Source organism: Phoca vitulina, unplaced genomic scaffold (assembly GCF_004348235.1).
Source record: "Phoca vitulina isolate PV1807 unplaced genomic scaffold, GSC_HSeal_1.0 scaffold3, whole genome shotgun sequence".
Classification (NCBI taxonomy): Eukaryota; Metazoa; Chordata; class Mammalia; order Carnivora; family Phocidae; genus Phoca; species Phoca vitulina.
Window position 1 is genome coordinate 59,265,711 of NW_022589706.1, and position 27,371 is coordinate 59,293,081.

A 27,371-nucleotide genomic window follows, 5' to 3' on the forward strand; every position below is an offset into this window, starting at 1 on the left:
ACCCACTCCTTAGCTGTTTATTAATCAGAGACAACAACAAACAACAACAGCCTTCTCCTCCTGCCGCGCCACACCAAAGGCTTCCCAAGTTGGACTGCGAATCCTGGTTTGGTTCCCGGCTGCAAGCACTTTGAAGCGCTGGGAATCTCTCAGCCGGACTTCGTTCCCGAGGGATTCCCGGGGCTGGGGTTGTGCTTGCGGGGTCTGCTGGGCGAGGGGAAGGGACCCTGGAAATTGGGTCCTGGGTGGGCAAGAGTGCGTTGCTGGGACGCAGGCGTGCAGCGGAGGTTGGCGAGGACGCGAACTCACTTCCACGTTTAGACCCCCCATCTCGGTTGCTGCCCCTGGAGGACTCAAACGCTCGCGCCGAGCTCAATTCCGCGCAGCGTTAGCTCTAGTGGGAGGGTAGCCGGCTGTGTGGCGCGTGAGAACTGCTGGGGTGCGTGGCCCTGGTCTGCGCGTGCCCAGCGTCGGGGTGCAGCGCCTCTCCTCCCGGCTTCTCCTCCCACTCACTCTCTCCCATCTCCTCCCTCCTCCACACCCCCCGCCCCCGGGACCGCGAGGCTCCCTCCCCGCACCGGCCAGAGAGTACACAAAGCGGCGGGTGAGGGGAAGCTTCGCAGGCGTGCACCAAGCAGTGAGATCACTGGCGTTATAAATATCCCAGCACCCGCGCCGAGATCCGTTCGAGTGGCCTCTCTCTCTCCCTCCCTCTCTTCCCCGAGGCTATGTCCACCCGGTGCGGCGAGGGGGGCAGCGCCAGAGGCACGCAGCCGCGCGGGGGCCACGGAGCCCAGAACCAGCCCTACAAGATGCACTTAGAAACCCCGCGGCTGGAAGAATGAGCTTGTCCTTCCTCCTCCTCCTCCTCTTCCTCAGCCACCTAATCCTCAGCGCCTGGGCTCAAGGGGAGAAGCACCTCGCCCCCAAAGGGCAACCCGGACCCGCTGCCGCCGGTCGGAACCCGGGGGGCGCCAGCAGCAGCCGGAGCAGCAGTGGCACCACGTCTTCCTCTTCTTCCTCCGTCTCCTCCTCCCCCGGCGCTTCTCTGGGCAACCAAGGAAGCGGCTTGGAGCAGAGCAGTTTCCAGTGGAGCCCCTCGGGGCGCCGGACCGGCAGCCTCTACTGCAGAGTGGGCATCGGTTTCCATCTGCAGATCTACCCGGATGGCAAAGTCAATGGCTCCCATGAAGCCAATATGTTAAGTAAGTTGCTCGCTCTCCTGGCCAAGCGCGTCCTAAGCGGGCAGTGGGGGATTCGGGAGGGACAGCGGTTATTCCCTGGCCCACGGGAGCACCTTCTGGAACCCTGGCCGCTGGGACCCAGCTGGCCCTCGAAACGGCCGGGCAGGTTGGGTGGAGATGCGTCTATATGGCACGCACACGCGCACCCCTCTCGCGGGTATGAGGAATGGCGATTCCTGAGGTGTAGGCTACCAGAGGCTGGTGCACAAGACAGGTAGACCTTGTTTCCAGTTTGCCGGGGTCCCAAAGAGGAGCCTCCAGCCTGTGCCTGGAGAAAAAACAAAAATCTTCTTTCTGCTCGTTTGGTTCCTGTTTACCTCCTGCTTCTGTTTACGAGGCTAGCATTTTCCAAGAGGCATCAAAGTGCATCCCTATTCCTTGCCCATAACTGAACAGTTATTTTAGAAGAATCAAATCTCACATGCCGCCCCTCCAACTGCCACCATAAACCCCAGAGTAATATATATTATACATTTATGTATCTGTGTTTGTGTCTATTGTATATACATATTTGCACATTATATGCATTAGAATATCTACGTATATTCTAGAGGAGACCAGACATCCCCTCCTTGGAAGAAGACAGTGATCTGGAAAACTGGACACGTTTAGAGAAAGATACGTGATGGACATTTGAATGATTAATTTCAGAGTTGGGTTTGCAACGTTTAGTATGTTGAGACCATGACAGCACCTTGTTAGGAAGTGACCAGCCTTTGGTCCCCAAGGACAATTAAGGAAAAGTTCTTTATTTTGGAAGAAACTCAGAGGACGTTCAATTCCTTACAGGTGCACATCGTGTAAGTTTTTTTTAAAGCAAAGTTTTACATTTTCTTTCTGAGTTTTCTCTTTAGCTCTCTCTCTTCTCCCACTCTTCCCATCGCCTCTTTTCCTTCCACCCCCATCTGCGTTTCCAGACCATCACTAGCGCTCCTCTGATTCCTCTCACTGCCTCTAGGTAGCTGAGGGGAGAGAGGATTTGGGGGTGTGTGCGGAACTGGGGCGATCTCTTTGAGGCTCTTCCTCGGTAGGGCCAGATCGTTCATCCAGCAGGGGTTAATCCAAAAGACAGACCCACAGCCGGGCCTGTGCGGTATTCAGGAAGAGCGGGAACGTGGCCAGGAGATTGCGCTGCGGACGGTCACCTGGCTGTCGAGTGTCAGCCTGGTAGCTCCCAGGTGTACTTAACTTGCTTCGTTTCAAACCAACAACCCCACGGGCCACTGAGCTTCTTACTTACCCAAGCTCCGGAGGGGCGCGGGCGCCACAGCGGGGCTGGCAATCTGGCAGCCGCCTCCCAAGCAGGGTTGGAGGTGCGCACGTCGGTGGGGTGGCCGGCTGGCGACGCTCCTCCCGGGGGTTTCAGGAGGCGGGCTGTGGAAGACCTGGCGGTTCGCGCCGGAAGAGGAGCGGGTCCATGCCCGCCCGTGCCCCAGACTCGTCTTGCGAGCTGTGCCGCTCTGGCTGGCCGTGTTACACGTGTTTAGGTGGTCTGGAGCCCTGAACCGGAGAGAGGGCTCTTCGAGTATGCCCTTGCGAGCCCCGGGGCCTCCCACGCGCTCCATGCAGGAGCCTGTTTCTAGGTTTTAAGGTTCATTTCACCCTCATCAAACAACTCACCGTCTTTGGTGAGAAAGGGCAAGGTGTGTTAGGGTGAAGGGGAATTTGCTGAGATTTCAGGGACAGCGAGAGTCACATTTACTTCAGTATTGCCATTGGTCCTTCTCATTTCCCCCCACCCAATTCTTTACTCCATCAGATACCAGACAGAGCTCATTCCGCACTTCTAGTGATCTTTCCACCTCTCTTTTACAGAAAACTTTTTCTGTTCTGTTCTTGTAGTTTATCCAGGAAATGAGCACCAACACAAGATAACTTCTGTGTTCCCAAGGGAGGACCCAAAGTTAACATGCAACAGGCTGCTGGTTGGATCTCAGGGGGGAAGGTTTGGGTGTACTAGGGATCTCTGAAATACCAGACTCATTCCCTATATATCCACCCTCTTCTCTTGGAAAAGACAAAGATTTTTGCTGCTTAGGCCTTGCCAGAGGGGAAGTTCTAGAAAAGCATAGGAAGGAAAATGAGAACAGATCAACAAAGAATACATTCACCAATTGACCAATTGACCAATATCTGCTATTTCCAAGGTACAGTTTATTTTAAAATCGACTTTGAAAGATACCTGAAAAAGAACAGGGATGTTTACTAAACAGCGCCTAAGTAGCCTAAATAAAACTTCCTTGATTTAACACTTTTCCCAATTCATTCCAGTATAGAATAGCCTTTCAGAGTTTAGTCTGTATCTTTCATATGGCTTGCCTTCATTCACTCATTCACTCATTCATTCATTCATTCATTCATTCATTCATTCATTTATGCACCCATAATAGGCTACGTACATCATCAAGATTGATATTTTGATTACTTTTGGGAGTTGGGGGAATTTTAGTTTGTTTTTGCCTTCCATAGATTTTTCTCACAGAGGAAACCGTAACTTAAATGCTTAAATCATGGTGATGTTCTTCTTTGTGATGTCTGGAGTGTCCAATACTACTAACTATGATTTTGCCACCACTGCTGGATGAAGAATTTATGAAATATGTCATGTTTAGTGGGAAAGCATGTAATTTAAAAATTTAAAATAAGCCTCTGCCCTAAAGAGCTGTGAAAGAGAAACAGAAGCCTGCTAATTGTTGGATGGTCATATACCTCTTTGAAAGCAGCACTTGACGGTTTCCTGACATGTATGTAAACTAAGGTGTTCGTCATGGGCTGTTGGTTAGAGTACATAAGTAAACATTTGTTGTTTAAGTCTCACAAGAGACACTGAGAGCTGGGACCAAAGAGGACCATAGATGATACACCAGAGTTTTACCTCATCATCTCATTTTACTGTCTGTAAGTTAGCAATGATAAAAAACTTACATTTCTTTGGTTACAGCATGCTACTTCAGAAAGGAGTCAAAACTTTGCCATCAAACTCCCTTCTAGCAGGTTCTTTTAAGCTCAGTAATTTTCTGTAATGTTTGTCAGAAGAGATGCATATATATAAATATATATCTCACAACTATCATTTGACATTAACATTTCTGCAAACTGAATATTTTCTAGTTTTACCATCCGGAGTGTACTCTGGCCATAGATTTTTGAAACACAATTTACTTAAAGCATACCACTTAATATGTTCTTAGCTTCTCTTATACAGTAGTTATCCCAAGTTTGGAGACAGAAAAAAAAAAAGCTCATTGCAGATGCACTCTTATTATGAAGAAATACTAGGAAAGGGTGAAGAAAGATGGGCAAGAAAACCCAGATGATATAATCTAACTATTGAATAGAAAAAGAAGTTTTGCTTTAATGTATACGCTTTCAAGTTTAGCTTCAATGCTTCTGTTGACTTATGTCGGGCCATTGAAGAATAGGCAGTCAAGTAATTATCAATTCAGGGAGCAAAAGTTGAAGGATGTGGCTGCACAAAGCCAAAGTGTTCACATAAAATATGAAAATTCCAATCATATATTCTGACTAAACAGAACCCTCAATTTTACTAATTTTTAAAAATCTAAATTCACTATCAATTTTCGTTTCATGTAGAGTCAACCTTTTAAGTAGTCCCCCAAGCCTAGCTAAATCAGAATCTGTATCTACTGAATAGAAAAACTCAAATGGAAGATTTCTGTTACTAATTTAATCACTGAAAACTGCTAAACTGGGTATTTCAAGCCTCAGATTTGATAGTGATGTGGCATATCTGTTGCTGTATGAACGCAAGTAGAGAAACTTCAGTTTTAAATTATTTTTCTTCGAGGATTTTCAGATGAGCTGTTGAAAGCTTCTGAATACATGGGATATCTGTGTCTATTATGTCATTCACTAAGAAAAGAGAAAAGGGAAAAGTCTACATGATTTTATCAACCATCATTAATAGAGTCCTGTTGTATTAAAAAATCTGGAGAGGACTAAGGTAAAAAAAATCTAGACATATATTCTCTTACTGAAATAAACTTACTTTGTAATGCGTGCCTATGCTTGTAAGTAGGTGGATTAAACAATGCGTGTATAAATTCTTGCCTCCTTCAATCTAGATGTCAACCCCCAAATTCCACCAAGAGAAAATAGGTTTTTTTCTGTTAAGCACTGCTTTTTTCTTTTGATCCTCTTACATGTTAACACCCTAGGAAAGATAACACATTGTCACCAGCACTCTAATGGGAAATAATTACCCTGCCTGACTCCCCAAGCAGAAGGCCAAAATCACTGGAGAGTAAACATGTATCCATACATGTGTGCACATGGGGTGTCCTGAAAAAGGAAAGAGAGGTAGTGAGAAGGTCAAAGAAAACAATCCAGTTTAGCAGACATTTCATTGACTATCTGATCTGTGAGATACACTTGGCCTTCCACAATTTTGCTTAGGGATACCATCTTGGCATCCATAATGTGAATTGTAAATTCTCATAAAATTAATTATTCTTGACTCTAGTAAGAGTCAGGAAATAACTGAAATTGAGAAAAATTTAGTTTTAGAGAAATGTTTTCTGGGATTTATATATGTGTGATTTAATGCATGTGGGTTTAAAATATTATATAGAATTCTTTAGTGCGTTGCTGAGATTTGGCATAGTAAAATCAATAATTGTGCGATCTCTTGGAGGTGAGGTCAGAGAGTTGAATTGTAGAATCTGCTTCAACATTCTAGTAAAAAAGACATTGTGAAATTACTGTTGAATTACGTTGGAAATTATGATCTTAATACCGTTCTCAATATTACATCATAATTACATTAAGATTTAGAAGATCATGCCAAAGTTGCCTGTGTGAAAAAATAATTATTTCATCTGATCTCATCTTTATCTTTCCTGCATTCTTCATACTTTTAAATAGAATAATATATGTAATAAAAATACATTTTTAAGCTTTCAATTAAATAAAATTTTAAAAAAATTATAAAATCCATTCATTCCCAGGCAGTATATCATTTTTACATTGGAACTTGCAAGAAAAGAAACCAAGCAGTATATAATAAAATAATAACCCTTTACATATATTATTTTATCTTCCCCATGTAATTTGTTATGATGCAAACTTTACATAGCATATATACACAGAATGTACATACAGTGTGTTAGGAAGCAAGTGACTCAAAATGAGTTTTTCTCAAAATAGAATACGTTACTTGTCAGAAGCTATAGTTTACATAGGCAAAGCAGTGCTCCCATTAAACAAATATTTATAGAGACTTTGTCTTGACCTCTCAAATGTTAACCTCTAAACAGATATATTTAATAAGAATTTTATCTTTTGGGGCTACCCTGTATTTTTTTCGCTAACACACAGGTTTGCATTTACAAAACCAAGTAATCTTCCAAAGAATGGAATAAAAACACTAACAATGTAGAACCATGAGTAAATTGGGGGAAAACACAACTAACTCTCCTTTTCTACCAGTCCATATTGTCCCTTTTGTTTCTCTCTTTCCACACATAGACAATTTCTCATGTTTCTATGTCTCATTTTTTAACACATTTACGCAGCATTCACAATTACTTCCCCATCTTCCAAATATCTAAAATCATTAATGCTGTTTTTAATATCATTCTGTAATTGTGATAGAAATATAACTTTGTATCATGTTCTAGTAATGCTTTATTAATAAAATTATCACAGCATATTACATGGTGTATTTAACTTTACAAAGCATTCTGTGTGCTTTGTCACTATTTGATAAAATAGTAATGCTTCTAAATCCTTGGGTGTGCAACACAGTCAAATAATTTGTACAGCCAAATCTATTGAAAAGAGCATTTTGAAAACATTCTGAAGAAAATAACTTATGAGACAACAGTTTCTTCAGGAGTTTCTTCCTAAAAGCAAAAGTAGTTCCTTTCAAATAGTTTTTTGGGGTTTTTTGTCGTGTTTTCAAGAAACATCCACTAATAAAGTGGTAGTGGCAGTTTCCTGAAGATGTGTTTTATTTACTCTGGACTAAATATGCTTATAACAAAGACAATAGTTCTTCGGCTACCCCTTCCCCCCCCATGAACTTTCTGATCAAGTGTTTTTAAGAAATCAAGTTGAATAAGTAAACAGCAGTATTTGCTACAATTATAGGTATTAACTCACATTGTGCAAAAAAGTGCTTAATATATTCATATATATATATATATATATGTATTTGTATATATCATAGATATGTGTATCCACAGTATTGCCTTTTTGGTAAATTGAATAATTTTACATGTACTTCAAATCCTGCAGGGGGAGGTTACTATTTTTTAAATTTCTGGTGAATTTCTCTATTCAGCAGAATACTGTTGAGATATCCTAATTAGTATGTATATTCAGAATAATATAGATTGAAAGGTTGAGATTTTCTTCCCTTCTCCCATCCTTTCTTCTTTCCTTCCTTTCTTTCTAGAATAGGTCCCTTTTTAGCTCTAGTGAACTATATTATTTTGTCCTCCCCCACCTATTTTTTGGCAATTTGATGTAGGCAGTTAACAAAAAGCACTATGCTTTTCTCCTGTTCATATAACATTATATATGAATTTATGATAAACAGGCAGGAATTCCAATTATATACAGACTATGAATTTCGTCTTCTTACAATACTCTTATGAACTGTGGTACGTGGTATTCTCTTGACACAGTTGATGTGGACTTTCAAATTATTACAGGAGACAGAGGGACATTGACTTGATAATGCTAACTATGAAATACTAAATATAAACAGTAATGTAATAAAATACCTCATTAAATGTTTTGCCAGAAAAGCCATTTAAAATGCAAGATGTCTCAAACCGTAATGCATTAAACACTCATTGAGCCAATAATCCCAAATTATTTATAATGCTTTCAACATCTTTTTATGTGTAGTCTTTAAATGAACTACTCACTGAATGATTGAATATGGCATATATTGATTTGTCCTTGTATAGTTATTATAATTTGAGAAGAGGGATTTATTTCATGTAAATAAGTGGAATTTATCTCTGGCTTTCAGTGGCTTATACTAGTCTTGGGCCAGACTTTATGAGATTTAATATTAAAAGCAGTGTATTATCTCTGCTAGAAAACAATGGATGAGAATTATTTTGAAAAACATTTAAAGAAATTCTTTTCGATTCCTTTACAACTAGAGAAGATTCTATTGTTAAACATTGCTTAGTAAAAGTGACTTATTTGTAAGAAAAAAAAGAATTACAAATGAACCAGAAGTAAATTTTTGAATCTTAAAATTTGTTATTTTAAGTGAACACTTGCATGCTAAGCTTTTCTTTTTTAACATAATGAATGTCATGAAAAATAAGGATGTTAAATACCGTTCTTTTTTTTTTAATCACAGCTATAAAGAATGAAAAGAATCTATGTAGAAATTTAATTCTTCACAATGATATGTAGAGGAGTCTGTGTTTTATTTTGGGATTTCTGTCATCCTAGGTATTTTGGAAATATTTGCTGTGTCTCAGGGGATTGTAGGAATACGAGGAGTTTTCAGCAACAAATTTTTAGCGATGTCAAAAAAAGGAAAACTCCATGCAAGTGTAAGTAGAACCACTTTATATTTGTTAAAGGTCTTATGGAGATTTTACATTTGTAGAATGGAATGAAGTGATTTTCCACATTGGTAGATGAAAAATTTGCTCAAAGGATGTAATTTTTTTAAATTATATGTACTTTTAACCAAGATGTCTTTGTAAGTAATCATTTTTATATTTCATTTACTTGAAAAGATAATACGGAATTCACAAAAAATTTTTAAGGATGAATGTATTTGAAAATAGCACTCTCAAAGTGATCGCCATTATTTATTTCTTAAAATTGGTTCAACTGAGGGAAAATATTATGGAAATGATAATATTATATAACAGTTAAAATGTACATATTTATGGTGATTGTGTGTGCATATTTAGTAGATCAAGTTCTTATTCAATTTTATAAGATATTCATGATGTCAAAAATCAGGTCTAAGTAATATAACATATTTTCACATCAATAAGTATGGAGAGAAACCAATAATGAGAAGATTTTGATCTTCCTTAGAGAAATTTAATTTATCCATTTGAGGACTCTCATTTTGTATTTTTGTTGCATCAAAAACAATACTTCTTAAAATTACAAAGACTAATTTTGCACTCAAAAATTTCTTCAAGCCACTTATATGTTTTATAATCAATTTACAAATTATAGATTTCTGTGCCTTTTCTGAAAATGCTCACTACTTGGGAGGCATTGAAACATTTTAAAGATAACAAAATATGTCTAGGTTGGTTTTTCTACTCACAGATTTGATTTACTTATATTAGTACATATGCACAGCACTTAAAAGTGATTTATGTTTTTTCTGTAGTGTACTAAGATTTGTCACATTATATCATTTTTACAAAGCAGTTATATAACGTTAGTCCTTTACTTCGTATTCTCTTTAATTTTTACTAAATGAATTGGAGAAATACCACTTTTCTGGTTTTTGAAGTATATAGGAAATTTTAATTAAGAGTGTAATCAATTGAAGCTTACTATTTATGATTTTTAATTACAGTTCTTTAAAAAATTCATTGAGAGTTTCACTTGTTTCAATGTGTAAGAATTTCAATTTTCCTTTTTCTAGCGTTCAATTTTCCTTTTTCTAAAAGTGACTTGTTAATGCCTCTTGGAGGGGGTAGCAGAATTCAAGCTATCTCTACAGTTATTTGAGGATTAAATGAGATAATACACTTAAAACTTTTAAAACAGTATGTGATACATTGTAAGTGCTCAGTAAATACTATCTATTATTATACAGTAATCTAAATATAATAGAAATCTCAGTGGATTAAGATAAATGAAAAACCTTTGCTAACCTCTTTAATCACCGATTACAAGAATTATGAAAAGATTTACCTACTTCATCTTCTGAGGTGGTTATTGTAATCTAGCAAGCTATAATATAGTTTTCATAAAGTAATTGCTCTTTGATTATTTATTTTAAAGGGTAAAGTTCTGCATCACTGTGCACAAGTAGGACATGCCATTTTTATTTTATTTTATTTTATTATGTTACATTAGTCACCATACAATACATCATTAGTTTTTGATGTGGTGATCCACAATTCATTGTTTTCATATAACACCCAGTGCTCCATGCAGTACGTGCCCTCCTTAATACCCATCACCAGGCTAACCAATCCCCCCACCCCCCTCCCCTCTGAAACCCTCAGTTTGTTTCCCAGAGTCCATAGTCTCTCATGGACATGCCATTTAATCAAAAAAATAATATTTGATTTTTAAAAATCCACATGCAGAATAGAAGACAATGATCAAACACATCTGAATACAATAGCTTTTCCCCGGTCTAAGGTTGTAAAAAATTGAAACACTTTCAGAATCTAAGCATCATAATAAAGTGCAGTGCATGTAAAGAAACTTTCTCTCATTGGTTTGTTTTGGGTGAGCACCTTAACTTTTAAATTGTTCTGATTTGTGCTCTTGTACATGCAAAAAATAGACTAAACTTGGGCCAGCTTAAGGATAATTGCCACAGAATTCAAACTATTACAAATGGATGCCAATTAGAAAGGTCATACCGAGAGGTGAGGATACATGATTCCCCTGTCAAATGCAAGTAACAAATTTCCAGAAATTTGACCCAAATGTCTAAGGATGGCTGGCTGAAATAATGCAGATAATGCAAAAACAGCATCTGTTATTCTTTCTCATCTTGGCAGGCTAAAGTTATTTCATGGAATAATGACTTTTAAACAGTACAAAGCAAGTCTTGCTCTTGTCACTCACTGAAGCTCTTTGATATAAAAGTCATTCTAATGACTTTGAGCTGAATTGTAGATAAAAAATTAAGCCCTACGATTATGTGGGTTCTTTTTAAAGCAATTGTCCAAGCCCACTTTCTCTTATCTGAGCTTTTATTAGCACTTTTTCTCTAGATGGAAACCTAATTAAATTATAAAGTGATTTATTTTTAAGGAAGTTGAATTTAGAAATAATATTAATCCTAGCAATTATCAGTTTTATGCCCAGATGGTTTCTTTCTTGTTTTTTTCTAGTTAAACACATTGAAAATTGTTCTTGTAACTTTAGATATAATTATTTGCTTTAGTTTTGATTTTCACAAAATTGCTTTGTCACTAAAAAGGCGAAAAAACCTTTATATTTTTAGGATTAAGTGTGTAATTCATGAGCTGCTTTAAATTAATAACTGTGCAGAGACATTTAAAGAGTACTTTATAATCATTTTGCTATATATATGTGTATATGTATAAATCATGTTGTACATCTTAAATTTACACAATGTTATATGTCAATTATATCTCAACAAAACTGGTAAAAATTTTAAATTAATAGAGTACTTTCAGGATTTTATCTATAAAGTAAATATGAACCAAAAATGTATAGCATTCATATAATTCTGGAGAAAGTAATGCCCATACTGTATTGAGAAATATTCATGGATAATTGTAGATTTTCAACTTAGTTTTTACAGTAACAATTAGAATATTAAAAATTAGTTGCTAGGTACAGACAATGTATTTGCATAGTTCTTTAAAAACTCTTTTACTCACTTTATGTCATTACATGATTAGGTGAGGAAAGAGTCTTAGCAATGCTAAATCATTTCCTAAGTTAACACAGTTAACAAGTGATTGAACCAGAACCATCCTTTTAAAATTCTCTTTCTCTGTAAATGCTATAATGCTTTGTAGGTAAAAGCTAGTTGAAAGAAGATGCTAGGTTTTGTTTGGAAGCAATTACATTGTTTTCACCTATTGTTTTATAGGAATTAATAATCACATAGTTTAATACTATTTTCATATTACATGTTAAAGAATAAATATTGTGGTGCATCCTTACAATATTTTGCTTGTGCTGTGCACCCCCTTACCCAAGCTCTGTTTGGACTCTTTTTTTTCCCCATCTATTTCTGTGTCTCTAGTATTTGACTTTAAAGTCCAGAGAAGCAGAGGGGATGCGTTCGCCGCAGAGTTTATCACAGAGTTTTACACAGGTTGGTCATTCAATGTGATGATGTGTTGCATAGGGAATGCTTCTCAAGATGAATTTTCAAAGCAGAAGAGAGTTCTGTTTTGTTCACTGAAATTGTTCATTTAGAAAATGCTTCACTATCAGCAGACACAAAGATGGCAGACAAAAAAGAGCCGAGAATGGGTTACACTTAGGCAACATTTGTGCTGATGTTTTTCTCATGCTAAGTTTGTTAATTCGGTAAGAGAAATTTTGTTTGAACTTCAGTCATCCCTGTGGGCACTTCTTCCTGCACTCATTCAACCTACATACTCGTCGCAACCTACATGCAGCTCTCCTTAAAATCTTTACTAGTATACTCCAAATATACAGTGCAGCCAGATTCCTACCATGCAGGTTTTTTCAGCATTCTTTACAAGGATGAAGGTGTCTGGTCTCCTTCTCAAGATGTGCTAGGAATCATTGAGAGTGGGAGTCGATGTCTGCCTCCCCAAGAGCCGTGAGGGTTAGTCAGAGCTTTCGCTGTGACCTCCACTCTCCTTCTCAACTCATTCTAGGCTGAGGTACTTGTGGAAATGAGCTCGCTTCTCTTTCTGTCTTTGTCTCTCTGCCTGTTTGTCTGTTCCTGTTCCTTCCTCACTCTGTTCTTGCTCTCTCCTCAGGTTTATTATCTCTATCGAAATCCCCATACAGAGCCATTCTAGATTTATCTGAGGTGGGTCCAGATGTAGGAGTGTGGTGGTTACCAACACAGTTAGATTGTGTCATTCTAGTTAAATTAAACCTAGTCATTTTACCTAATCTTTCTCTTCCGTGGTTTTATCAGCTGTAAAAGGAGGAAAACTAAGGTAACAATCTATTGTGATAGTTGAGCAGTTTAAATCAGATAATACATATAAAAGACTTAGAATAGTGCCTGGAAAGTATTCAGCATTTAAAGATTTTTTAAAATTTATTTATTTGAGAGAGAGCATGAGTGCACAAGCAGTGGGGAGGAGGGAGAAGCAGACTCTACGCAGAGCAGGGAGCCCCGTGCGGGACTCGATCCCAGGACCCTGGGATCATGACCTAAGCCAAAGGCAGACACTTAACCAACTGAGCCACCCAGGCGCCCAGTATTCAGCATTTAATTTAAAAAAGATCTTCTTTAATTTGCTCTGAGGCAGCTGTATGATGATCCTGTCTCCTCTCTCAGAAAAAGACTTTCTGCTTTGGGGGTCAGGCAGCTGTGACCCCTCAGATATTTAGACCAGCCCCCAAACCTATTTATCATTGACCTTTTTTTCTTTAGGTCCAAATTTTTTGTGTCCACAGTAGCCCCTTATCTCAAGAGTTTTCCTTTTTTTCAAAGAACCTAATTTGAAAGCAAAATTCTCAGGCTCAAGCTCTTAAGAGACAAGGATTTCTTACGATCATAATCTCATAATTCTTTTAGAGCCCTGTTGCATCTTGTTTTTTCCCCAAAGAAAACGGAAATCCTGGAAAAGATGGTTATCATGTTTTTTTCAGCCTTTTCATAAAGTATACATGATAGCGCATTGCCTATTGGGGAAAAACATTTTAGCTTGTTTTAAAGGTCCAGAGAGAAGCATGTGGTAGAATTATTTTTGTTTCTCAGGGTTTTAGGGGATCATGTTTGGAAGGAAAGCTAATTGCAGAGTTTACGAAACAGGCATGGAATGTGTGCTTGATCAGCCCTAAGCAAGGACTAGAACATCTTCCTTTCCTGGTTTTGGAGGATGCCAGCTGGCTTGCCCAGGATGGGAGTCTGGACTGTTCTTCCTGCGCTGGGGGCAGTGTGAGGAGTCAGCAGCCCCAAGAGCTCGGCATGTTTACTGAAAGGGGAAATGGAGGCTTGGGCAATAGTTAGCATCATCATCAAAAAAAAAAAAAAAAAACAACCTATTAAGTACTCCACTCTCCTAGTCAAGACCATGAGCTCTATAAAGGCATTTGAATAGAAATTCCCCTTGCCCTCTAAGGGCTTTCAATTTACATAGTAAAACCAAATGTCCAGTAATTCAAGCTCAAAAATGGGCTCAGGGCTCTGCCTTTGCAGTAAATGCCAGTTTTCCCTTGATTTCACACTATGTGACTCTTGCTAGGGAGCCTCTTTTATTGAGGAAATCTGGGTGTGATGAATTGACTTGTAGCTTCAGAGATCCATTTCAGCCAAAAGCGAGAGATGGTGTTCTATTTCTGCAATGGTTTGGGGAATGGCATTGTTTTTCATCAGTATTTTAACATGGAGCAACTTTAAGACAGGTAGGACTAGACGGAAGTCTAGGAGATGCCCTTGGGTTTGTGTGGTGTTAAGGAGCTGGAATCTAGGAGTTGGAAGATTGGAGCTTGAAGTCACAGGTGCCTACCCTGGCACTTGGTAAACATGGGGCTTTAGTGAATTGTTTTCTTTACTTCTCTGACCGGAGAATTAGGTAATAGCATTCTGCTCGTCACGGGATTATTGCGAGGGTGAAATAAGAGATGTAAAGCCCCCTGGCACATAAGAGCCCTTGATAGCCCAGCCTTTTGAGTTATTAAGAGCATCAGAGTGAAAGCTCTTACCTCACCTGCATCAAATCCACAGGATGCTGGTTAATGATGCAATTCCAGGGTCTCACCTTAGATTTACTAAAACACAACCTCTGGAGATAGGGTCTCGGGAGTCTGCATTTTGAACTGGCTCCTGGAGTAATTTTAAGTCAATTCATAAAGTTTGGAGGGGGAGAAGTCCTGCGGTGGGTATTCTTCATTACATTATGTCAGGTTGGTCTATTATTAAATCTAACTTGTATATTCCCTTGGTCACTCAGGATGAAGAACCGAGGTATAGAGTGGACAGATGTTCAGTGCCAAGCAGGAAGTAGGCTATGCCCTGGAGATAGCATAGTATGGCCACAGCTGACCTCTAAGAAGCCTTTGTAGTCAAAAGTAAAAGGCAGCCCTTTGGGTGCGTGCTGCCCTGTGCTGGGGTACTCTGCGTGGAAGCATTGGAACAGGGCCTGCCTTTTAGCCTTTAATCACCACCAGAGGTGGGCGCCTTTGGTCAGGGAACATTCAGCCCAACCACACAAAACGGCCTAGGCTAAGGGCACCTGGCCGGGACAGCCCCATACGTGGGAATAGGGATGGAGCCCAAGAAGCAGTAAAAGGAGGTAGGGGAACCAGAAGCAGGGATGCATGCAACAAGGGAACTCTGCTTAAAGTACAATTTGGTTTATAATTGTTTTTATTATAGTCTATAATAATATTTTAATTATTTAATAATATTCCAGCCCACAATAACATTCTAATTATTTGTATTTGGTTAATTATTTCTTCACAAGGTTTTTCAAAAGAGGGAGGCAAATCAAAGAAAACAAAGTGAAATAAAGAACTAAAATTGATTAAATACCCCACAAACTCCGAAGATTATACCGGTGTTGGTCCAAGTTCACTCCTTTCTCCATCCACCTTCCGTATACTGCATATGTACTTCTGTCGTTGCACGAAGTGAGAATTGGTGCCGGTTTGCATGGCCTCAGCTCATTCACTGCAAGATCCTCAATCATGATACAACAGGATATTTACGAAGGAACAAAACTATGTTAAGAGGTTTTAGAAAGCTTTTAAAAAATAACGTTTCAGAAAGAATTTTCTGTTTGGCTTACTTGACCCTCAGATTTCAATTAAGCAGAATTAGTCTTTTCTAAAATATCCCAGTTAATCAAAGTTTTACTTTCTTTGAACTGAATTTGACCTTTCTTCTAAACATCTATTGTGTGTTCTCACTGTGGGAAGAGATGAGTAGAATCAAGGCACAGCGTCCTTCTAATCAAAAATTTCTTGTTTTCCTTAATTGCGCTCTCTCCCTTCCTCTGAAGAATTAGGCTATTCAAGCAAAAACTAGTTTCATTTGTTTAAGTTTCATTTGTTTTGTCCATTAAGACTATATTAAATTACATTAGGACTGTATTAAATTACATAAAAATTAGCCGACCATTTCATTGTAATTTTGCAATTATGGTGTGTTGAATGTAACTTGTTTTTACACTCACAAGATCAAGGAGAAATTAAGGAGAAAAACATATAATTTAACTCAACAAAGAGCATGGACAGGACATGTCTGTATTGTTCCTCATTGAAAAAGTGACCGCTAGCACAGTGCCTGACATGTGATACATAGTCAATAAGCATCTGTCGAATAGACTCGTAAAAAATGAATTTGGAACAAAGATATGGGTTCTTTAGGAACATTCTCGCATTTGGTCTTGTAATGGCCGAGGGTGCTAGCACGATGCGGTGATGGGGTCCAGAATTCAGTAGCTTATTTGGAAATTTCATTCACCTCTCTACTTCACACCTTAACTATAGAAAATGTCTTTCTGGCAACTTCACTTCTTCTAGGAAAATATAACGTAGTTCTATTATTTAAAAAGTATGTGTTTTGCCAAAGGACTTCTTATAATTCAAAGGAGATTTAAAAAATTAAAAGAAGCCTAGAAAATTTATCATCTGAAATGGTGTAATGGTAAACGTATATATATATATATATATATATATATATATATATATATATATATATATGTAAATACGTGTAGCCGAGACCCATATTGCTTACTGACTCTCTGCTATAAAATGGTTCATGCATGATATTAGGGACAGAAATTCATGCTTAGGGTCACCATCTTATCTGAACAAGGCCAGGAGTAGTGACAGGGGCAGTTAGTCCCTCAAGAAGGACTAGATCTCCTGATGAAAAAATTCATTGAAATGTTTGTTTCAAATGGTTCTGTTCCATCGCAGCTGGAAGAATTTTTCAGACAAAACATTAATTTAGAAGTCAATTAAGAAAGCCAAAACAGTCTGACTGCCTTTACTACTATTCTAATGTGGGAGCTGGAAAGGCTACAGGGCTTCACGTTGTGTGTCCTTAGGTTCTGGGCACCTCTGCCCCAGGTGACAGTTAGTGACCCTTGAAAAATCTAGAGCCCAAAGAGCCTTCTTTCCTCTTAAGAAAGAGATTAAGAACATCAATCTTAAGGAGGAAAAGAGAAGGGTTTTAGATGGAATAATTTTAGCAGGTAGAGTTGGTGGGCTTTCACCCATATGAAGACTCTAAGATGGAATTGCTATAGGTTTAATTCACCATGGTGTGTGTGTGTGTGTGTGTGTGCGCGTGCGTGTCAGGAAAGAAAATAATACAGTACACTTAAAAAACCTGTCAAAATTGAATAAAGCAATCACTGCTATCCTTTTTCAGGAAAATGGATTTTTGCCAAACAAGAGTAGAAGTCAGGTCAAGGTATAATGTATATATTTTTAAAAATGTTTTTCAAGTACATTTGAAGAAAAACATATGAGGCAGGGTAAACATACCTGCTACTCTCTTTGATGAAACCCCATATATCTTTCTAAACTGCTTATCCTTTTATGTAGCAGAAAACATTACAGATGGCTATAGTTTTTATTTTAAAATAAAACTTTAGGATTATCTAATGAAATGGGAGAGCATTTAAGTCCTTTTAAAAGCTAAGCAACTATAAAAAATCTACATTTGACTTGTGAGAAAGTCTTTTTAATAAAAAATAGGGGGGTGCCTGGGTGGCTCAGTTGTTGAGTGTCTGCCTTCGGCTCAGGTCATGATCCCAGAGTTCTGGGATCAAGCCCCGCATCAGGCTCCCTGCTCAACAGAGAGCCTGCTTCTCCCTCTCCCACTCCCCCTGCTTGTGTTCCCTCTCTCGCTGTGTCTCTCTCTGTCAAATAAATAAATAAAATCTTTTTTTTTTTTTTTTTAAAGATTTTATTTATTTATTCATGAGAGACAGAGAGAGAGAGAGAGACAGAGGCAGAGGGAGAAGCAGGCTCCCCGCGGAGCAGGGAGCCCGATACGGGACTCGATCCCAGGACCCTGGGATCACGACCTGAGCCGAAGGCAGACGCTTAACCGACTGAGCCACCCAGGCGTCCCAATAAATAAAATCTTTAAAAAAAAATAGGAACAGTAAATGTGTACTCTTCTATAGTGACTTCAGCATAGCGCCCTTGGCCTAGACATGGGCTGGTAGGGTATGACAGGATGAGAGGAATGCCATAGGTGGTGGTTCTTTAAAACACCCGCTTCCAGGTGCTAGAGATCAAATCCGGGGAATCACCAGTAGACTTGTGGAAGTTCTAGATATATAACTTGCTAGCCTTCAAATAAAGAGCCTTATTGATTGAACTATGCTTGAATGTAAATAACCTGGGTAAACTGTCATACATAACATCAATGTGCTGTTGGAAGCGCTCTGAAATTGGTTGCCTTCCAATATTGTCAGTACTTTGCACAAGTCAAAAAATTCATGTGACCATCAACAGTAGATCTATGTAGATTGTCTTGTGGTGTTCTGACTTTCAGATGACAATGTTGTGCAGAGAAAAGCTTGGCACTATTAAAAAAAGCAAGAAAAAAAAAAGAACTCTTATTTCCAGTATAGTACCTCTTGGTCTGATATGAAAATGATATCTCATAAGTAGTGTTTTTCTCTATAGACATCAACATATCTGGTATTCGCAAACCCAGGAATTCCAGATAATGGTGCTCACTGATACTATGAAACGTGGTGGTCTGGTCTAGGACAGGAATTATTACTCTTTGGGACCCTTGGCCTCTTTTGCATTTGATGAAAGCTACCCATCTTTTCCCTAGAAAAATATTTTGGTACTCACAATAGCCCTATGAATGATTGTGGATAAGGAGCCTAAAGCTAAGACCTCGATTGGCAGGATTGGTATTTGATCTCAGGTCTGACTTTATGCTCATGCTCTTCCCCCATACACTTTCCTTTAATTCCTCAATATAATCTTCTTTTTTTTTTTTCAGATTTTATTTATTTATTTGTCAGAGAGAGAGAGCACAAGCAGGGGGGCAGAGGGAGAGGGAGAAACAGGCTTCCCGCTGAGCAGGGAGCCTGATGCGGGGCTCGATCCCAGGACGGTGGGATCATGACCCGAGCCGAAGGCAGATGGTTAAGGACTGAGCCACCCAGGTGCCCCCAATTCCTCAACATAATCTTCTGTTAAAAGTTAATTGTTTACCTGGAAATTTCAAAGTAATTTAAAACCAGTAACAGAATTTAAATATATTAAGAGTTCCTGTTATTTTTATATGCACTGATATTATTTCACTAAGACACAGTAAACAGAAAATCATCCGCATCACAAGCATGGCAAAATAAGCATGTTCAGAGCTCTTCCTGGCCGAGTTTGGCAGCCTTCCCTCTCCTTCCTTCCACCACACATCCTGTAGGAAAGTTACTACCTGTAGTAGTGTCATGCCGACCTGTGGACACACTGTTCCCCCTCTGAGAACCCTTTCTCGTGTCACCTGCCTTACTAAAATCTTGTACTTGAAGACTCAGCTCAAATGTCATCTATTGTAGGAAGACTTCTGCCCTCTGCCCGGCCACCCCCATCTTCTTGGATTCCTTTCCTCTATGCTATCGTTGTACCCTCTGCATAGCGCTGTCATAAGCCCCCGTATCCAGCTGCACCGTGATGGGTGTTTACTTGTCTGCTTTTTCCACTATTCTGGGAGCATTTCAAGGGCAGACATTGTGTGTGTCTGAGTGTGCGTGTGTGTGTGTCTGTGTGTCTGTGTGTGTCTGTGTCTACAGAGGGAGAGAGAGACAGAGAGAGATCTGGATGAAGTATTGCTAGTGACTCCAAAAGTAATTTTTTCTTCTTGGCATCAAATATTCTCTCCTGTATCTCTGTGTGAAGATATATTTTTTCCTAAAGAACTCTAACACATGCAATATTAATAGGGCCATATGCTACCCCTCTCTCAGCACCATGAATCACACTGATAACATTGAAAAATGTATCCTTGTTTCAGAGGAATAATATGACCCCATTTCTCTGAATATGAATTCATGTTTTACCAGGCAAGTGTTCCTTAGTAATTCAGTTCCATTTATTTTCTTGATGGCTTAAGAGGGGGAAACAAATCTTAAAATATTAAAAGTTAATTTTTTTCACTGCCAATCTCAAAGTAATTTAAAAACCACAACAGAATTTCAATATATTAAGAGTTCCTTGTTATCCTTTTTATATACATTGATATTATTTCACTAAGTACATAGTAAACCGAAATCAGCATTACAAAGACCTCATTTTATTGCATGCTGAAAGTATTATTACCACTTATGTTTCTTCTTCTTTTCTCCCCCCAGGCCAAATTTACAGATGATTGCAAGTTCAGGGAGCGATTTCAGGAAAACAGCTATAATACTTATGCCTCAGCAATACACAGAACTGAGCCAGCGGGCCGGGAGTGGTATGTGGCCCTCAACAAGAGAGGGAAAGCTAAGCGGGGCTGCAGCCCCCGGGTCAAACCCCAGCACATCTCCACCCACTTTCTGCCAAGATTCAAGCACCTAGAGCAGCCAGAACTTTCTTTCACGGTTACCGTTCCTGAGAAGAAAAAGCCACCTAGTCCTGGGAAGCCAAAGGTGCCCGTGTCTGCCCCTCGGAAGAGTCCCAACACCGTGAAATACAGACTCAAGTTTCGCTTTGGATAATCTTCATCTTGGCCTTGTGAGAAACCAGGCCTTGCCCTCAGGAGTTTCCAGGGGTGTCTTTACAGCTCTGAAAAAGAAAAACGTTTGGATCCAGCTCCAGCTCCACTACACTGTCTCGAAGTCAGGTCCTGGGTTTCAGTGTGACTGAAACAAAGATGTCTTCTGATAGGAACTGAACCGGAATTCTTTGTCCAGTATGGGGGGCACACTGCTTCAGGTCCAGAAGACGGGGAAAGCCTTTTGCTTTATGCTTAGTGCATACTCGGTATTTTCAGAAAGTTAAACAGTGCGGACTATGTATTTTTCTGACTTTTACAGCTCAACCTGAAAGAACATACATGATACATTTTTATTTTTGGTTTCCAAAGAATATTTTGATGCAGATAAAATATTTTATTAACTTTTGTTTTTTGTTTGTTTTTTTGTTTTTTAAAAGTACCTCTGCATTGAGCATATTTTCTTACTTTTATTATTTTAATTAATATGACATAACCATTTGAATGCAGTTTATGAATATAAATGTGTTTATAGCCCATTTGTAATGTGGATTTTTTTCATTTCTCTTATTCATTGCACTTTTTAATTTTTATTATTTTTTTTACCATACCTCAGATAACGTAAGTTTAGTTCTTCATCTTAAAATGCTTAAATTCTCTTCAATGGCACCAAAGGCTCAGCTTAGATCTGTGTGTGTGTGTGCACATGTGTGCGTGTGTGTAAATTCATGACAGTATGTGGAATCCTACCCCTTTGGTGGCTGGGCTATAATGGGTTGGGACTAAGGGGAGAGTATAAGGATTTTTTGACGGAATTATAAATTGGAGATAAGGAAAAGGATTCGAGGCACAAGTACACTAAGTTTGCAGCATTTATTGGGATCTAACTCTGCCCCGCCTTCATTTCTCCTTTTATCTACCCCTCCTGCCCTCATGCTTGAATAGCTGGAAGAATACATTTTATTCTGTCCATCAAGCACACACTATGAAACCAGAACGTTTTAAAATACCTCTTGTATGATCCTCTGCGGTCCCCACTGTATAGATCCACAGGGAGCAGCCCACTTAGCGGAAAAACATGTAGACCCGCAGGAGATGAATCGTGTAACAGTTATGCACGTCGAGTCCCGTTGTCAAAAATATTCTTATTACTCAGCCTAATGCCCTTTGAGTTTGCTATCCTGAAGGTAACCATTCCGGTGAATAGATAGCCCTTTAGAATAGATACTTTCTGATGTAGATTTTTAGAAAGCTGGCCATGCTCTATAGGAAATTTAATTTGGGAACTCGATCATTGAAAAGGGCACTTAATTCTCAAACCGAATACTGAATGTTGGGCATGAACCACAGAAAACTTAAGAGAATTTACATAATTTATGTTTTCTTGGGCAATCATTTCTATGGAGTTCTATAAAATGTAAGTGTTTATATTCAGAAATGTGCCAATAAAAAAGGTACAGCTAAAGCTTACCAGTATGTCTTTCACAGGAAGAGCAAAAGAGTTCACAGAAAGCTTGTGTTTTACATTTAAGCATGCTTCTTTTCTTTTAAAGGATATTGACAAACTTTTTTAAAGTATGGTTTATTTTGGTGCACAAATGCAAGGTAGAAATTTATCACAATTGAACTTACTACTACTTAAGCAGTTTGCTTTTTTTAAATGGAAACAAATTATACACATATATATGAAATCACCCATGACAAAAACATCATGCTTATACTCTAGTATTATGTTTTATTATAAAGCCAATAATCTGACTAAATATTGTTTGCATTTAATGCATGATTTTAAAAAATATAAAATGAAATACTACAAAAATTTCTTTAATTTATACATTATAATTCTCTTGGGTTAAATGAAACAAGATTTTAGAGACAAAATATGTCTGACTCTTATCCAGCTGGCATATCACCTTATATGCACAGTAAACAGCTGAAAATAACCCTCTAGTTTATTCTAATATATTGTTAAGAATTGTGCACTGTGTATCAAGTTCTTAGTACACATGAAAAATTAAAATTGTAAAACAGAACAGTAGACATGTGTTGCTAAATGGGCAAGGAAAAGATGATAGTAATGATGATTAACAACAAACTAAATTAATGCATATATTATATTAGGTTAATGCTGCTGGTAGTTTGTTAAACCATAAAGTAATAGCTTATCTTGTACTCCTAGTTTGATTTGATTAGTATATGAAAGTTAAAGTAGGATAGTTACTAAATATATATTATGCAAGTCAGGACTCATTAATTTCAAAATTTAAAAGCAAGCTAAAATTAAAAAAAAATGTAAATTACACTTATCTTCAGTTTACTGGCCATACACAATTACATTTAATTAATGTTCACTGAAGCTTAAAGTTACCTAAATTAAGTAATTGAATGAACTCATGTACAGAAAACATGTATAAATAGAACTCCTTACTAATACCTAGAACTTTTGATGGGGTGGGTCCTTGCTCATGTTGTTTTTTATAATTTTTAAGTAACTTGGCTCATCTCACATCAAATGACGTTGTTTAATCATGATTATATTTATCTAAAAACGTCAATGCATTTGGTATTAAAATTTAGGAGCCTACTTTGCCTAGAAGAGAGATGGCAAATACCTTCCGACTGACAATTCAGTTTTATTAGTTATATTATGTTTAATTTAATTTAAGAAATTCTTTATTTGGAACATCTATAGAGGTAAATAGAGGTTTCCAATAAGATGTAATAACACTGTGGTTTTTATTTCACAAATGATACCGTCACTTCCTTCTAAAGAAACTAATTTGAGAGTGTGGGTGTATATAAATTATCTTCATTCTTTTGCTGAGTTATAGTGGGCCAGCAGTTCAAAATCATGTGATGACAATAAAGGATAACGCCAAAAGTTATTTCTGAATATAATATTTATATTGTTTTAGATGCCTTTCTTTCTTATCACTGAAAATAAAACACCGTAAATCTGGTAGGCAAATTTTCTATAAAATTGATCTTGAAATAGAGAACTAAATAATTTTCTTCCATTAACATTTTTTACCCTTCCAAAGGACAGAGGAACTAAGCTAGGACTTCCCACATTTTCAATAACAAAATGAAAATATTGCACAAGCTGAAAACTTGAATCCTGGCACCATTTTTACAGTTGCAGAAAATTGCTTGTACAGTTAATTTTTAAAATAAAACCAGTATTGCTGGCATGGCTGCAATGGGAAGCAAACAAAAATAATTTGTCAAAGGAATTCTACACCTCCTCTAAGATTTATTTCATTGTTACATCTACATTTTGATCATGTGAAATCTATTTTTAAGCCAATGATCTTTTTATTTTATTTTATTTTAAAGATTTTATTTATTTGTTCGACAGAAAGAGAGCTCAAGCAGGGGAGTGGCAGGCAGAGGGAGAGAGAAGTAGACACCCCGCGGAGCAGGGAGCCAGATGTGGGGCTCCATCCCAGGACCCCGGGATCATGACCTGAGCTGAAGTCAGCGGCTTAACCGACTGAGCCATCCAGGCACCCCAAGCCAATGATCTTTTTAAAAAGTTTTGAGAGAAGGAAACTTTTAGATAAAAGAACATGACTCATCAGTTTTTTTCTTTTAGTAGTCAGTCCAATTGTGTTAGCCAGTTTTTCAGATAAGATTATCATATGATTTATTAGTCAAAGAAAAGAGTTAGCTCCTCCATCTTACTTTGCCTATTGGGAAGTTTCAGGGGAGAGAAGGGAGGCGAACCCAGCCTGAGCTGAGTTGGTGCAGGCACTTTTACATCTAAGAACCACAAACAACATTCAGATACACCATGAGACAATTGAGCTACAAATCATCCACCAGTTTTCAAGCAATTTTATGTAATAAAAATAGTAGATTAGAAATTAAGAGCTCTTACATACTTTTTAATTTATTAAATTATCATATTTTCTGACTCTGCCGTATATTTACCACAAGTCATTCTCTAGGCCTCATTTCATTGTCCACCATATGATCTTTAACATCATTTCCAGCTTTGTCATCGATTGAATGAGTCTTAAAACGTTGAGGTACCAAAAAAAGGACATGGTTCCTTCTCAGATAAAACTAAAAATTGATGTCCAGATTATACTGGATAATCACATGAAAAAAAATGGTCAATGAAGTGATAAACATAGATATTTTTTATTTTTTAAGATTTTATTTATTTGAGAGAGAGAGGAAGCACGAGTGGGGGTGGGAGGGGCAGAGGGAGAGGGAGAAGCAGACTCCCCACTGAGCCGGGAGCACAACTTGGGGCTTGATCCCAAGACCCCGGGATCATGACCTGAGCCGAAGGCAGACGCTTAACCGACTGAGCCACCCAGGCGCCCAAACATAGATATTTTTTAAAGGCCTTGTCTGGGATTTAAAAATAATAATAAACTAAGTGTGAGATTGGATCAAGAGATTTACAAAATGGGGATCAACTCTGGGCTTCGCATTTTATGAAGGACTTTGCAAATTTGAATTAATCCAGAGGGGAATGGTCAGAGTAGTATCATTGTTGATAATCAATAGTTCTAGGACCTTATTAAACATGTAATTTTTGAACATATCTGTTTTGACTGAAATCCCACTTTCTCCATGAAGCCTTCTAGAAATTCACGAATATGAGTAATCTGATCTTGACACCACTCCTCCAAATAAGTATAGCTCATGATATACGTGATTCCCTTACTTTCCAATTATTCTGTAAGTATTTTCTGAGATCCTGCTTCGCACAAGGCATTCAACTAGTGAAATAGTCCTTTATTTGCTCAATACTTGTTCGGTTTATTCTTTGTGAATGTTAACATCAGTGTACACTCAGAGTTTGAATTTCTGGAAGGAATATATCTGCCCTCATTGTACATTGCCCAACCCAAGTTCAGGCTAATTGAAAGAACTTAAGAAATGCTCTTAGCTGATAGCAATTTTGAATGACATGTCCCTCTGACTTAAAGACTTTGTGGAGCCTATGGGATAGTCTACTTATTCCAGAACTTGGTATATAATTGTATTTACATATAGTTTCCTGGCATATGTTAGGTACTCAAAAATGCTTATAGAATGGATATAGGTGGCTGGGTAAGGTTTGATGAAAGTAATAATGACAGAAGTTCATGCGACATACGAAATGTCACATACTCCTACAAGAGTAAGAACACCTGCTACCCTTCTCACTGTACTCGGACTTCTCAAACACAAATCCTGAGTCCAAACTAAAAATATCAGGCACTTGCAAGCTGCATTTAAGTACCAATATATTACCCATTGTATGAAACTTCAATGTCATTGGTCACCATAAAAATAGGTTACTATGCAAATCCTGATGCTCTTGCTATTTGGAGGCCAAACAAGCAGTCCAGTGGGATGTCAGTAGGTACCAGTGGGAGAGTGAAGACATTTCTTTTTGGTAATTTGTTTCTTCCTTTCACTCAGATGAACTCTCTCAGAGAAGACCGACTTTCTCTGTACCCTACAGAGAGATTAGTGAATACGTAATCACACGGTGACAGGTCTGGTTCCAATGTGTTTCTCATTAAATTCTCTGTCATTTTCTCTGTGGGAAACTGGGAAATTTATCAGGTTTTCATAAAGGGAGGTGAATTTCTGCTGAGGAGGCAACACAATGTCTTTTACTCTCTGGAGTGCAATTATGTCTTTGCTTCCCCAACAGTAATTCATTTTACCACAGGGCTCTCTTTGTAGGATGTGTGTCTTCCATAACCTGTCTCCATACTTCGACACAGGTGATATATTTACATTTTTTTAAGTTCGCTGGTAGTCCTACATTCTCCTCAATAATGGGCCCCTGAGAGTAAGTGCAACTGCATACTAGAATATTAAATGGAACACAAGGGTATATAAAGACCTCCCTAATGGTCCCATCCTAATGGAGCATGGGACAGAATAGGTTTAAACTGTAGACACAAAAAGCAGCATAAAAGTTGTATGCGCTCAGCCGGTGCTTTTTTGTGCATAAAGGATGCACTACAAAGAGGTGAGCACGTGCTGTCTGTTGAAATAATGGCAGAAAAGCAGAGTAGCAGTCATCGCAATGCCCACTCGCAATCCCCTTTGAGACCTGCAGTTCTTGTCAGTTATGATTAGGAGGGAAAATCATGCCCATTGGCGTTGCCACATTAGTTGGATCACCGGATAATAAAATTGGGTCAGCTCCGGGAGAGTCCGTTTTCACCTTAGAAATCATGTTGTCTGAGATTCTCAGCCTTTACCATCTGGAGAGCAAGAGCCCAAATGAGAAAGAGACACATATCCCAGCTTGTTGGCCCAGAGCACAAACCACAAAAGCTCTCTACTAGTCAAGGGAGTTTAATGTTTAATGATGCGAAATCAACTCTGTCTTACAAACTCAGTCCAAAGGAGCCTACTCAAACTAAAAGAATAACGATTTCTTGGTTGCTAATAATTTATGGCAGAAATCTCTAATACATTTCTAATAAAAACATTCAATGTTCATTTAACCCCTTATAGCACTCTGGCATTGTTCTGAATTCTAGAGGTAAAACTAAAAGGACCTGTGTTTGGGAGGGGGGAGTACTTATATTCTTGCTTATATTATCAGGGCAATGGATCATATCTTTTGTGTGTTACAGCCAGTT

At 38.3% G+C, this 27,371-nt stretch overlaps 1 protein-coding gene across 1 annotated transcript; it reads left to right on the forward strand.

Annotated features, from left to right (window-relative positions):
* Nucleotides 1-798: 798 nt before the first annotated feature.
* FGF5 (fibroblast growth factor 5) lies at nucleotides 799-21,134 on the forward strand. The gene is made up of 3 exons (XM_032398516.1): nucleotides 799-1,205; nucleotides 8,685-8,788; nucleotides 20,420-21,134. Exons 1-3 carry the CDS (start codon nucleotides 842-844, stop codon nucleotides 20,765-20,767), a joined length of 816 nt encoding a protein of 271 aa, XP_032254407.1. The 5' UTR covers nucleotides 799-841; the 3' UTR covers nucleotides 20,768-21,134.
* The last annotated feature ends 6,237 nt before the right edge of the window (nucleotides 21,135-27,371 follow it).

Bases quoted from the DNA above. Each gene is read 5' to 3' on its own strand.
- FGF5 (XM_032398516.1), top strand. From the start codon at position 842: ATGAGCTTGTCCTTCCTCCTCCTCCTCCTCTTCCTCAGCCACCTAATC. The intron at 1,206-8,684 runs GTAAGTTGCTCG...CTGTCATCCTAG, and splicing joins CCATGAAGCCAATATGTTAA to GTATTTTGGAAATATTTGCT. The intron at 8,789-20,419 runs GTAAGTAGAACC...TTCTCCCCCCAG, and splicing joins AAGGAAAACTCCATGCAAGT to GCCAAATTTACAGATGATTG.